The sequence below is a fragment of the Acomys russatus genome, chromosome 1 (genome assembly GCF_903995435.1).
Source record: "Acomys russatus chromosome 1, mAcoRus1.1, whole genome shotgun sequence".
NCBI lineage: Eukaryota > Metazoa > Chordata > Mammalia > Rodentia > Muridae > Acomys > Acomys russatus.
This window is the reverse complement of record NC_067137.1, coordinates 33,414,332-33,428,198: the sequence shown is the minus strand read 5'-3', so window position 1 is coordinate 33,428,198 and position 13,867 is coordinate 33,414,332. Positions and strand designations below refer to the sequence as shown.

At 39.5% G+C, this 13,867-nt stretch overlaps 1 protein-coding gene across 1 annotated transcript in view; it reads right to left on the bottom strand.

The window, feature by feature from the left end:
• Nbas (NBAS subunit of NRZ tethering complex) overlaps positions 1 to 13,867 on the bottom strand; it is a 302,722-nt gene that overhangs the window by 135,564 nt on the left and 153,291 nt on the right. The window contains exons 36-38 of the mRNA XM_051143481.1: positions 7,479 to 7,646; positions 2,866 to 2,979; positions 2,470 to 2,554 (exon numbers count right to left, since the gene is read on the bottom strand). Of these exons, the coding sequence (XP_050999438.1) occupies positions 2,470 to 2,554; positions 2,866 to 2,979; positions 7,479 to 7,646 (367 nt within the window). The remainder of the gene's footprint in view (positions 1 to 2,469; positions 2,555 to 2,865; positions 2,980 to 7,478; positions 7,647 to 13,867) is intronic.

Below are 13,867 nucleotides of genomic sequence, written 5' to 3'. Positions count from 1 at the left end.
GCAAAGCTTGTCTGCAAATCAGATGCAATGCATTTTCTCACAGAAGTTGTTCCTCAGAAATCCAGAGGCCTCTGGAAGGCCCTCCATGATGAATTGCATTCCAGAACTAAGCGCACAGAGGAAAGTCACCCAAACTATTGATTTGGAAATCATTAGCCATTAAGTCATTCTTTAGCTAAAGAAATAATGAAATTTTTTCCATCAAATTTATTAAAAGATTCTAAAAATTCAAATCATCAGGGGAAGTTAAAAGTGTGCTATAATCTATGTCAAAACTCATCAAGAATCAGATTCCTATCACAACTTTAACTTTAAATTTAGTTTCTATTATTCTTCAGTTCTGCCGAGTTTCTGGAAATTAGGTCATGTTATAAACTATTGTTCATAGTTTCTCTATATGTTATGGTTACCCAAAGACACCATATTTGCTAATTTTGAACATGTTTCACAAAAGATGAATCCAAATACAAGAGGTTATTATTAAAACCATTTCTATATTAAATATACACAGCAAATTACAGGCACATACAAAATATCCTTCTTTAGCCGTAAAACGTTTTTATATGCAGTAATATTGAGTATTTGAAAAAAGAAAAACTTTGAAAGATTTAAATATGAAAAACTGTATCAGGACACAGAAATAAAGCTTTAGCCCTGAAGTCCTAAGGACTCCACCAACAGCACACAAACCTCAGTCAGGCCAAGGGAGAGCACACTCTAAATCTATTGACCCAAGAACCACAATACCCCCATGACCCTTCCTCACAGCATGGAGACATAACTGCTTTGCACGTCCCAAAGAGACGACCCTAGAGCTTAAGTGTTAGTGCATGTAACAGCTGGAGACCGAGCTTCAAGTTGAACAGGCAAATGGAAAAGATGCACATGGCTTCTTTGTGCTGCCAGGAGAAAGGGTCCAGAGCACAAACTTGGCAGAGTTTGAAGAAAGAATGTGTGGTAATTGGGATGAACAAATATAAGAAAACTACACAGTAGACTGAAGTATACTTTCATAATCAAACAGGCCCAAATCTAAATATTCTGGAAGAAATGATCTCCAAATTCATCTGGAAGCTTCAGAAAGTCTTAAAATTCTTTAAGTGATTCTAATATGTAATAAATAAAGAGAATTATAGAGGTGGGTCCTGAGCAAAAAAAAAAAGGCAAAACCATTCATAGAATTAACAAGGTGGGAACCACCAGATAAAGAGGTGGGAAGACTTCAAAGCACAGATATACAAATGATGCCCACTGTGACTTCATCCAGGAGCACAGTGTGGGGATGGATACCACTCTATGAACCTCCTTTATAGATTCAGGAACTGGAACAATATACAACAACAAACAATAATAATTTGCTGACAATGTCTACAGCTTTTAGTCAGTCTATTCGCGCTGCTACATGTGGCAGCAAAGAGACCTTCCCTACCACTTTCACACCATTGCCTCACTGCATGTCCCTTTGTTCAAATGAACAGAAATGGCCCACAGAGAGACTACTCTACCTGACTCAGCTTACTAAGTGCAAGGAAGCATTAAAGAAAATATATTCCCTACACTGTAGTATCTGCCTTAAGGGAAAATAAAACGGTCTTTCTCATTGTACTTTCCCCAGACTTTGCTGCACACAGCCAAGTGCTCTGCTGGCCTGGCTGCCTTGGGCTGGGCTTCTTGGCAGTCACAGGTGCCTAGTACTAAGTGACAGAAGGCTGTGCTAGGACGCTCAAGAAGTTTGCCCTCATTGCCTCCTTTCCTTCTCACGTATGGCCTGGAACAGAACTGGGGGCTGGAGCTCTAACAGCCTTTGAACCTCGAGAAACACTGATCACAAAGGGCAGGCAATCAGGGAGACAATACTGAACAAACATGGAGACAGGTGAGATGGCTCAGCAGTTGAGGTGTCTGCCCACAAGCCTCATGAACTGAGAGTTATTCTTCAAGACTCACTTGGTGGGTGGAGAACCGATTCACAAGGTGTCCTTACAAACACACACACACACACACACACACACACACACACACACACACACACACACAAATGTATTTTAAAAATTACTTTTAAACAATGCTTAGAAACTCCAAAAGAAATATAAAACTAAAAATAAGTGGTAAAAAAGACTATAAGCTGTCTTTAGTAAACTTGCATATTTCTCTCTTTTCCAAAACCCTCTACCTAGAAACCTATGTCACTACATAGAAAAGTCTGGAGGCAACTACAGAAATAAACACTGAGCACAGTGCACTGTTCACCATGACAATTAGCAGCTTAAATAAAGGAATTGCATATTATTCATTCTTTACAATGTGTATCAAGAAAACAATAAGAACTCAATAAATACTTTTGATGAATGGATAGATGCCACTAGGTAAATCAAAATCACTGAGAACTGTATTTTTCCAAACCGCTCACACATTCCTTGCTCTTCTAACAGCACCCATGCCTTACTGCAAGATCACAGCCTGCCTTACCTTCCGTGGTTGGAAACACTTCTGTTTTAGCCTCTGCCAGCTTCCCAGTTCTCAGCAACACTTCGGCAAAGCTTTCCACGGGGACCTGCTGATAGGTGGCACAGGTCACTTCAGATGATATCAAAGTAGCTCTTCCTCTTAGAAAACACGATTGCAGAATTGCATGACTTCTGGTGAGTAGGATAACTATTTCTCACTACTGCATGTTATTTTATTTAGCTTTTTAGTAGATTTTCATCTTCTCATATGTCATGATCTATACAGAACAAATCCCAGAAGCAATGACCAACATGATAAGAGCCAAGCCCAAGATGGAGTTCAGGAAAATTGTAGTTTCTCCTTATGCAGTGTATAATATGGCAGTAAACCGTGTCTTCTTAAGCACACTGTCCTTACCTCAGTGACAAAGGGATTAGCGATGACAGACTCATAAAACGGATGGCATCCTTGTCTTTCTAAGTCATCATTGGCCACAGTTCCCATTTGATATGCTCCACCAAATTCCTGCCCCTAAAAAGAACAATAGAAAGAAAACTAAATTAAAAGAGAGACCAATGAGAGTGGGAAGGAAAAAGGGGAAGGATGGAAAGTAGGGGTGCTGATTCTAGGAGAAGTTATCGGTGTGTTTTGTACAACTAGGACAGAGTGACAGAGATGCCCAGCAGAAGAGTTGAGAACAGTAGCTACAGCCTATGAGCAGCATTTCAGCACATCTCTGGGCTTCCCTGGCCATGCTGATATCAATGAATCAGAAACAGTGGAGCCATGAGTATTACACAGACCTAGTTTTCTACACCACAATTAGAACAACCACCCTAAGATACCACTCTCTGTTGCTGCTCTATTCACAAAACTTCCAGTGGCTCTGAATAAGGCAAGCAGCCATGACACAGAATGATACGCAGGACATTAAATGTTAACACCAAAGGTAGTGTTCCTCTGCCAACCATGATGGCTTTGTAATACATGCTACTTAAAGGCCTATGTGCCTCCTTCCCACTGTAAGGGTCCCTCAAGGTTGGCTGCTTGCTGAGGTCTGACTGGTTTTCCAGGCGTGGTTCAGGTCCACGTGCTCCCAACTCACAGCATGGTCTGCATGTAAGCCTTTCACCACCTGGAACCCTTCACTACTATTCCCCAATCCAGCATCCTTAGGATTATTAGCATCATGACTGACCAGCCCTGCCCTGCCACAGTCACAAGACTCCTTTGCTTTCCTCAAATAGATGTAAAAACTCATCGTGAGGAAAGTTAAGTAAGAGATATCTTTGCAAAGACTACTGCAGACTTTCTGGCAAGCACAATCCAGGAAACAATGAAACTGCCTATGTTTAATAAAATGATATATTAATGGCAATGTTGAACACTTTTAACACATAAGCCTTCAGAAAATAAAAAAGAAAATCTACCAAGTGAAAAACCAAAAACTATGACAATCATAATCCACTGTGACACATGGAGAAAGAGGCAGATCTATCCCCATGGCAATACGACAAGGCCACTGTCTCAGTAACTGGTGCCTCCTTTGCCAACTGTGCAGTTCTCTGCCGCTCCAGTTCCTCTTTCCTGAACCATCCCCAGGTAGACCATCAGCGAGTCCTTCAAACACTTCTCCCAAATTGCTCCTTCCACTCTCCTCATAATTACTTGTTTTCAACACCTAGTATCCCTCACCTGGAAAGGTAACTCAGGACCTATCACTGCATCTCCTAAGAGGACTGCCTTTCCATATAGGAATTACAAGACCTCATTAAGAAAAGGAGCAGCACAGACTCTCCAACAGCTTTCCATCTCATGCAGACAAAATCCATAGTCACATCACAGTCTGCATGAGGCTATCAGTACTAACCTCCCCACTGAAAGCCACTCTCCATGCCCGTATGTTCTACAAACTGTAAGCATGTTTCCCACACCAGGGCTTTGAATTGGCCCTACGTGGCTCAATCACATTTCTGCATGAAATGATTATTTTCTAAAAAACCCTAACACCTAACTTCCCTCTAAATCAACACTTTATTCACTGAACTTTTTCAAGTTACCTTTTTAAATTTATTCTCACTAGTTTTCTCCAGAAGCAACTTTGTATCTATAGGCCATATTAATTACACAGAAGTTGTCACTATGCATGCAGTGTGCCTTGATTACAAACACACCTTCAGCAGAGTCTTTATACTTCACCCCTCCCACCTCCCTTCTACATGTCCACTTTTTAGTTGAGGTCCATTCTCAAGCCTTCAAACAAGAGGGAAAATGTGGTCATTGTTTTTCTGAGCATGGCTTATTTCAATTAACATGATCATTGACAGTTCTATCGGTTTTTTTTTTCCCCAGAAAATAAAATCTCCCCTTTGAATACAAACCACATCTTCTTATTCATTTATTCTTTTGCTGATAGGTATCTAGTCTGTGCCCATAATTTGGCAGTGTGAATGGTGTCATAGAAACAGAAGCATGCAGATAAAGCTGCAGCCAGTAAACGGATTCTTCTGGACTTGTACCCTGAAGTGCTCTGAGTGGATCATAGGGAAGTTCTGTTTCCATTTTGGAAACGTCTGTAGCAACTTCCATATTGGCTGGCATGATTTATACTCCCATCAGCAAGAATAAGACATCTCCTACAGCCTTGCCAGTATTTGTTATTTCTTGGTGAGAGTCTTTCTGGTTTGAAAGGAATACTAAACATAGTTTTGAGTTGCATTTATATGATAGCTTAAAATGTTGAACATTTTTTATGTACTTATTACCAATTTGTACTTCATTAGAAAAGTGTGCCCGTTGCCTATTTATCAATTTGATTATTATTGTTTTAATTATTTAAGTGCTGGATATCCGTATGTGTTGGGTTAGTCTTTGTGCACTATGTGACAATGGTCTCTTTGCAATACTTACGTATTTCAGATAGCAATTCTTTGTCAGACAACTGACTAATCAGCAAGAATTTCTCCATCTGATGGGCATTCTTGTTAGAATGCTGAACCTTCCTTGGGCTCTGCAGAACTTTTCAAGTTGGATACTGTCCTGTCTGTCTATTCTTCCTCTCATCTCCTGAGCAACTGGAGTCCTAGTCAGAAACTTGCTTCCTATGCCTAGAACCCTAGGTTTTCCTCTAGTAGCCTCAAGGTTTCCGGTCTTGCATTAAGGGCCCTGAATTGCGTAGAGAGCTAGGGATCTGGTTTCACTCTTGTGTGTGTAGATATTCAGTTTTTCCAGGCCCTCAAAGAGGTTCATTTTCCCAGCTATACCATCGTGGTACCATAATTAAGAGTCAGGTGGCCTTAGAGGCATGGCATCCTTTCTACATTTTCTGCCCTTATCCATTGGGTAGCATACTATATGTCAGTTTGGGGCCACTAACATGCTATTTCTGTTATCACATTTATGTAATATATGTGTACATCAGGCATTGCAATGCCTCTTGAACTGTTCATTAGCTCAAGACTGTTTTGGATATTTGAGGTCTTTTATGTTCCTATGTGAATTTCAGCATGGTTTTTCCTAGTCCTCTCAAGAATGTCACTGGATGAATCTGGACAATGCTTTTAATAGCATGGACATTTAAAAATTATCCCGTGTATCCAGGAACTTGCAAGTCCTTCCATTTCTACTGTGTTCTATTCCCTTCACTAACTCTTTATAGTTTTCACTGGTGAGATCTTCATGTTTTCACTTGTGTTTGTTTGTTTTTAATAGTACTATGAATGAAACTGTCTTCCTGACTTCTTTTAGTTGAACTGATTATCATTGTATAGATAAGCCAATGAGGGGAATAGAGAAATGGGTCAGCAGTTAAGAGCACTGGTTGCTTTTCTGGAGGACCTGGGTTCAATTCCCAGCACCCATATGACAGCCGACAACTGTGTGTCACTCCACAATCTGACAACATCACACAGACATACATATAAAACAGTTTTTTAAACAAAGAAAGACTGATAATTCCTAAATCCTTATTGTGTCTCCTGCTACTCTGCAAAGAATGCTTACAAGACCTTTGAATCTTCTGGTAGAATTTTTAGAGACTTTTAACTATAGAATAATATCTGAAAGCAAGGAGCATTTGTCTCCTTCCTTTCTTGTCTGTATGATTTTTATTGAGTTCTCCTGCCTTATGAATTTGGCTAAGATATGGAGTGCCATGTAAACAGTGGCATTAGAGGGCAACACTGTCTCACACTTATTTTTTGGAAGAGTGCTTTCTTCTTATCCCATTCAGTATTATGTTGACTACAAGTCCACCATATTGAAAGTGTCTTTACATCACTGTACTATCTCACTATTTTGTAAATGTTTCATCTCCTCCACCACTGGAGAGAAAAAAAATTGCACTGATATCATTCCTCATTCGATTCCCAGTATTTATAACTCTATGTAAGCCAAAAAAAAAAAAAAAAAAAAGATACCTGCTAAGCATGTGCTAAATGAACATACAGGTAGATGGGCGAGTGAATGAGTGAGTGAGTGAGTGACAGTCTCGTGAGTCTCTGAGATGCCCTGGTGTTGCGCCCGCATGCCTTAAACCTTTGTTTTCTGATATAGCACAAAGAACTGCAGTACAACAAAGCAGAGAAGGCAGCAAGGGAAACACAGATGACGGACACCAGCAGAGCAGCCACAGCTGTTCTACTGTTAGTCTGATGTGGGCTCCAGGGCAGAAGCCGGAGTCTGTAACCCTGTCCCCGAGCTTACACTACCTGTCCTCAACTACTAGCTCACAGAAGTAAGAGGAGAAGCACCTGAGCACTCAGAGTCATTTTCTTCTTTCACCTCTCTGAACTTTAATACTAATATATAAACCAGATGCTACCCAAATGAATCTCAGTTTCCTTAATAAGCAATGCATGGAAGAGCATTATATTCTATGAAATAAATTGTTCATTACTTACCTGATGGGAGAACCAGATTTCTTAAGATATATTGAAAATCATAGATTTCATTGTGACAACAACTAGGGAGCAGCACTGATGAGTTGGCTGAAATCATAAAACTGATTCTTATAAAGATGCCTTGCTTACTTGAAGGGGCCGCAGGTACGCTAAGGACTTCTTCCACCACTGCCCATCACTGACAGCCTGCAGCACAGCCTTGGTAGTAGTCGTGGTATTAGACAAGACTTTCATGGTGGTTGCAGTGGTCCAGTGTAACAGGTCAGTGGAGCTCCTGCCTGTAGCACTCACATCATCCTGCATTGAGAAAAGGTACATGTAAAATGGTCATTGGTAAGACAGAACACACAGAGAGTCTGCTGGTAATAATCAGACTCATTAACCACCAAGGTAAACAAACTTAAAATCCATTTTTGTCAGAAACTAAAAAGAAGTGAAAGAAATGATAATAGCTCATCCTTCCCCACTGAGTTGCTTACAAGAGAAAACAGCAGAGCTGCAGAAGTGATGTGTTCTTTATTTTTATTAATAAACACACATGTTAAGCAGTACTTAAATTAAGAAGTAAATTATCTAATTGATGAGTGTTCTATGACACTGACAAAAGTAGAAGACTCAAATAATCTCCCTATCAATGTAACAGGTATTGCTTTTCATCCAAACAAGTAGGTGATAGAATTATTTACAAGATGCAACTTCCTGCCATTCTAGAAGCATTCAGCAAAAAATATTACCTATCTCTTTTAAAAACATGAACAATTCCACAAACAAAAATCACATGCATTAACCATCTTTTAAGCAAAACTGACAAAGACTGAATCTGTTCTTATTCAATAATTATTGCATAAAAGTAAACTTTTAGGTTACTGTCTACATACGGGTTTTTCTTAAATATTAAAGTTAAGTGAAAGAAAGAAAATTGAGTCCTGTTCTTCTGAAACCAATAATTATCTTGGCCTTCTTGCTACTAATGGAGGATAGCCTAGTTTGATCACTTAATATCATCAATATCAACTATGTGCCATATCATTCATGGAAGTAATAAAAATAATAGATCATATAATCACTCAAAAGTTCTCAGGATATCCTTGCATGCAGAGCACCTGTGCTTCTATTTGACAGCTGCTTCAGGAGCAGGTCTAAGATGGCCCACCTTGTTCTTGCCCTGGAACCTGTGAGACTATTAGATGGCAATTAGATGTTGCAGATTATTAAGGACACCACCGTGGAAGCAGAAAGATTAAACCAAAATAGCCTACTTGACCAGTACAATGACTTGAGCCCTCCAAATAGAAAACCTGCCATGGCTAGCATCAAAAAGTTTGTAAAGCAGAAGCCAGGGGAAGGAGGTAAAAGATTTGTAACATAAAGATAATAAACCTACAGTTGTTATCCTTCAAAAGAAAGAATGAGAGCCACAACTGAATTGTAGAATATTCTAGAAACTGAAAAACAACAGCCAGGTGATACCTGTAAAGGAATGTGGACCTCAGACCACAAGCACAAGGAATGAAATTCACCCAACAACATGAAAAAGAATAATAGATTCTCTGCCACAGCCAGCCACGTTCCCATCTTATGAGAACCATAAAATAATTAACTGTTTCTAAAAGCTGTGGCTTTGTGGTAATGGCAAAGAAATAGTAAATGTGCATTTTACTATTTCTAAAGAGAAACTAAAAAGAAGCCTTGAAGCTACAGTAACAGAGGCTCAGAAATTCCCTAATCCTAGTGCCTGAGGCTGCTTTAAAAAAATCCTCTACATGTTTTACTACAGTTTTGACATTAGAAAATATATATCCATGAAATCACTGCAGCATTACAGATTAAAGGTTAATTATGAAAACAGAAAGCAGATGCTATGTTAGTAAAGAACAAGCCACACTACACTGCGTGTGTACACACACACACACACACACACACACACACACACACAAAACCTTGAGGTTTAGGTAGCAGTAAAAATAGTGTTTCTCTAGGCTTCGGTCTGGGTAGATACCATGGCTTTGCTAGCCTAACTGTATTCAGACCTCCTACAAAATGTCCTGATGTTGTGAGTTTAAAAGCTGAAGAATACACTTCTTAGAACCACTTGTAAATTGTTGTTGCATAAATGACTCACTTTCTTCACATTTTACACACAAACTGCATGAATTCTGGGAGAGAAAGCTACTGCAGAGGCTGACATTTTGCCATTTCTATAATTCTTCTACTGGCAAGAAATATACACCCACATAGGTGACATAAATTGTACGTGAACATTGATGAAACTATTCCAATGATCCTGTAGCCACAGTAAGAGAGAGGGCTAAAGGGAAACCATGGACTTCCAACCTGCCAGCTGCTATCTTGGTGGAGTTGGCACAGCATGAAAATGCATCAGAAAGTAGCTCCCTAGATAGGAAGTTCTGAGACACTGCCCTGAAACAAGAGTTCACTATTAGCAACACCCACAACTTTAGACCTTTAAAATACTTTCTAACCCATTACAAAAATAATCTCCACTTAGAATGACTAGAACATATTCTGGGATATATGAATGAGCTTGACTCATTAAAAAAATGTTAACAACCTGAAAACAGAATAGCCAGGAGATAAGAAATGTCTTCATTTAGCTGTGGAAACTAGAGCTAAAACAAAGAGCTAAAATTAGCCTAAAATGCTGTTCGCAAGTCTGCAGAGCATCAAGATTGTTAGAGCACCAGTGGGCAACTGAATAGACGCATCCAAAGCTGCCTCTGCCCTCCATCACCACAGCCACAGCTCTACAAGACTCTTCAGCAATTGCAGAAGTGCTATAAAGGAAACTGCATGCTGAGTTTGTTTGAAGACTTTTTTAAAATTATGTGCCTGTCTGTGTAGGAATATGTATGCAAAGTGTAGGTACCCAAGAAGGCCAGAGGAGGACGCCGGACACCTCAGAGCTGGGCCTGCAAGAGGTCGTGAGCTGCCTGACAGAATACTGAGAACTGGACTCTGGTCCTCCACAAGAGCAGCAATTCTTTTCACTGCTGGGTAAGCTGTCTAGCACCTCATGTTGGTTTACATACGTAAGGGAGAAAAATAATGAACTTAACTTCAGTGTGTTGGAGTAGAATTAAGTGGAATGCATAGACATCACCAGCAACCTAGAGCATCCATCATATTATTAAAGCTCTTGTGTGCAGGGGAGACAGCAGGCCTGCAAGCCAACCCTTCAGAGACGATAAGGAAATGAAAACTGCCCAGCTGTAGCAGTAGAAAGGGTGGATGGTTTTAATCCCTGCTCTGTGCCAGGACTTTACAAAGTACTTCACATATATACACTGTGCAAATGCTAAAAGGGAGCAAACACACAAGTACTTGTTTTACTGGTGGCATTACTGAGGCACAGCTGTAATAGCAGCACTTGGGAGGTAGAAGCAGGACAGTTCAAAAGTAGTCTAGGCTACATAGTATGTTCATAGCCAGCCTGGGCAATACAGTAAAACACTGTCTTTTAAACAGCTATTAGACTTTTCAGAAGACATTCAAGATGTATGCTTATAAATAATAAATATACAGTAGGTCAAACTTTAACACTGGCATAGCCCTGGGCCAAGAAACATACCAGAATTCCAGAGGATTTTCCAAGCAGAATTCCACACAACACTGTCAGGACGAGCACTGCTCTGAATTGCGTGGTTACGTGGCCCATTTTTACACTATTGAGCATAGTCATGTTCTGCTTCTCAAGTCAAAACACAACCATTTATCTGTATAGTACTAGGGAGTGGTGTAGGGCTGTGGCCATGCTAGTCAAGTGCAGCTCCACCACTGAGCTCCATCCCAGGTTCTTATTTATTTTGGGGTAGCCTCTACATTGCCCAGGCTGATCTTGAACCTGCACAGGCAGGCTATGAACTTGCAAACTTCTTGTCTCTGTATAAGTAGCTGGGATACTAGGTCTGTATCACTAGGTCCAGGTATTTAGCCTCTTCCTGTAGAGGAACATTTAGGTCATCTCTGGAGTAGATCTAATGCCTCTGATGATATAATTCTGGGCTATACACACCTGATAGTGGAATCACTAAAGCATAGAGTATACATAGGTCCAGATTCTGCACACAGAGCCAAGCATGTCCTGTAGTGGCTATACCAATCAATACCGGAGACATTATCGGAGTTCTACCTGCTCGACTATTAACACATGATACATCATGGCATTTCAATTTAAGCAGTGCTTGTAAGTACACATTAATTTTTGGTCATCTATATACTGTATAGTGGAAAATATTTGTTGTAGATTGTGACTTTTTCAATTGGTTGTCCATCTTTCTTACTTAGGCAGAAGATATAGATGTTTTGTGTTAATAGACCTTATTGAATAAGCAAACAATATTTCTAGTACTTTGTGAATTATCATTCTATTTTCTTACTAGTGTTCTATGATAAAAGTTCAGTTGTACTAATATACATTTATTTTTATATTATATAAAAAGATATTTTATATTATCTAACTGATAAGTCTTTGCCTACCCTAAGGTCACAAAGATGTTCTCCTCAGTATATCTTTTTTTTTTTAACTTTTTATTGATTCTTTGTGAAATTTCAAATCATGCCTCCCCAATCCTGTTCATCTCCCCAGCCCGCTATATCTGCTCTGTTCCTTCACAGCCTCCCCACAAAAGAAAATAAAAATAAAGAATTTTTTTTAAAGCTGTAGTGTGTCAACAGTGGTCCCAAATTATACCTTTTTGTTTACACGTCTTTACTTACAAATGTTTATTACAACAAGTCTCTGATGTGATTCAAGGTCCCTGGCTTCTCCTACACTATCAATACCAGATTCTCACTAGGACTCCTATCTGATACCCCTTTGCTGCCTGTGTCATGGAACCTGCACCTTTGGATCAGCAGGACCACTCCCTTCAAATGCTCCGGCAAATCACAGTAGATATCGTGGTGGGACAACTCAAACCCTTGGATCTCGACCTGGGTGTTAATTAAGTTTGTCATCCCACCAACATTCCCATACAGACATCACAAGGGTGAGCTATGCAGCACTGTCCTAGCTAGGTCACCCAAAATCAGTCAGCAAGGGGCAAGGCCAGCTCTCATGCCCTCAGGTCAGCTCATGACTTTGCTGCCAGGGCAAGCTTGACTCTGCTGCCTAAGCGAGGTGCAGGACCACTCTCCCAAGTGCTACAGCCAGGGAGGGGCAGGATAGCTCTCCCATTCTTATGATCTCAGGGCCAGCTCTCCAGCAGTATTCAGATATTAGATAGATAGATAGATAAATAGATAGATAGATAGATAGACAGACAGACAGACAGATGATCTTCAAAAACCTCAGAGGTCTACAGAATATGGCATTTAAAGATGTTTTAATAATGCATGCCTTTTTTTACAGTGAGACACCACTGTTCCTGGCAACACCCCATTCTACTTCAAAGAAGATGACGGAGATCAGAGAACCTCCTTATGCAGTTTATTTCAAATGTGGCAAAGCTAGCCTTGAGGGGGGAAGGGCATCTTTCCCTTGCGCCCACCATCTCGAGGCAGTCAAGTGGCAGAGCCAGCTCTCCTGTTCTCAATTCATCTTAACATGTAAGGTTTTCTTGCCTTATGTGGCAATAATAAGATTACTATCCCCCTATCCAATCATGGAATTACATGCTTAATTAATATACCATTTCTAAAATAGATTTTCATCTACTGCTAGGGAAGTTGTTCAAGAACAAGGACCCTTGTCACTCATGATTACTGAGTGTGTGAGAATCTCCATAATTTGCAGCTACAGATAAATGTCTAGATTTACTGCACCATTTAAATATTTGGGATACATTTTCAAGATGTATGTAGAATAAACATTACTCAAATCGAATTTAACATCACATTTTAAGTTCCTGCTCATCTTGACAATCTTCTTAATTGAGAGGGTGTATCAAGTGATTTGAATGTCATCAACTAATCCAAGTATAGAACTAAAACTATAAACATGCTAAGAAATACAGTATGACTTCACATCATGGTAAATTTTAAAAAACTGAAAGATATCAAAATATGAAAGTCATAAAACCACTATTCTGTTTCATAAAATGAACCTAAATTTTATATCTGTTTCTATGAATAGATGGGTTAATTTAAGATATATTGAATATAAGAGACTGTTTCCAAAGATAAATAAAATCCATAGGTTCATAAATATATGGGATAAAGGATTCCCTATAAATTAATTTAAAATGAGAAAGTAAGGCTGATAAGATGACAAAGGTAACTGTTACCCAGCTTGATGCCAGGGATCAATCCTCAGGACTGACATAGTAAAAAGAGAGAAATGGAGCCCCACAAGCTGCCCTCTGAAGCACAAATATGTGCACTCACAAAATTGATGCAGTAAAAAAGAAAATGAAGTTAAAATCCCAGTTAGACCACAAAATTAGTATTTAAGCATCATAGACTAGGGAAAGGAAGAGAAGATGGGGAAAATTTACCAATTTGCATAGTCTACCACAACCAAAGTCATTAATGAGAAAACCAGTTTTCTTTCAGTTTAA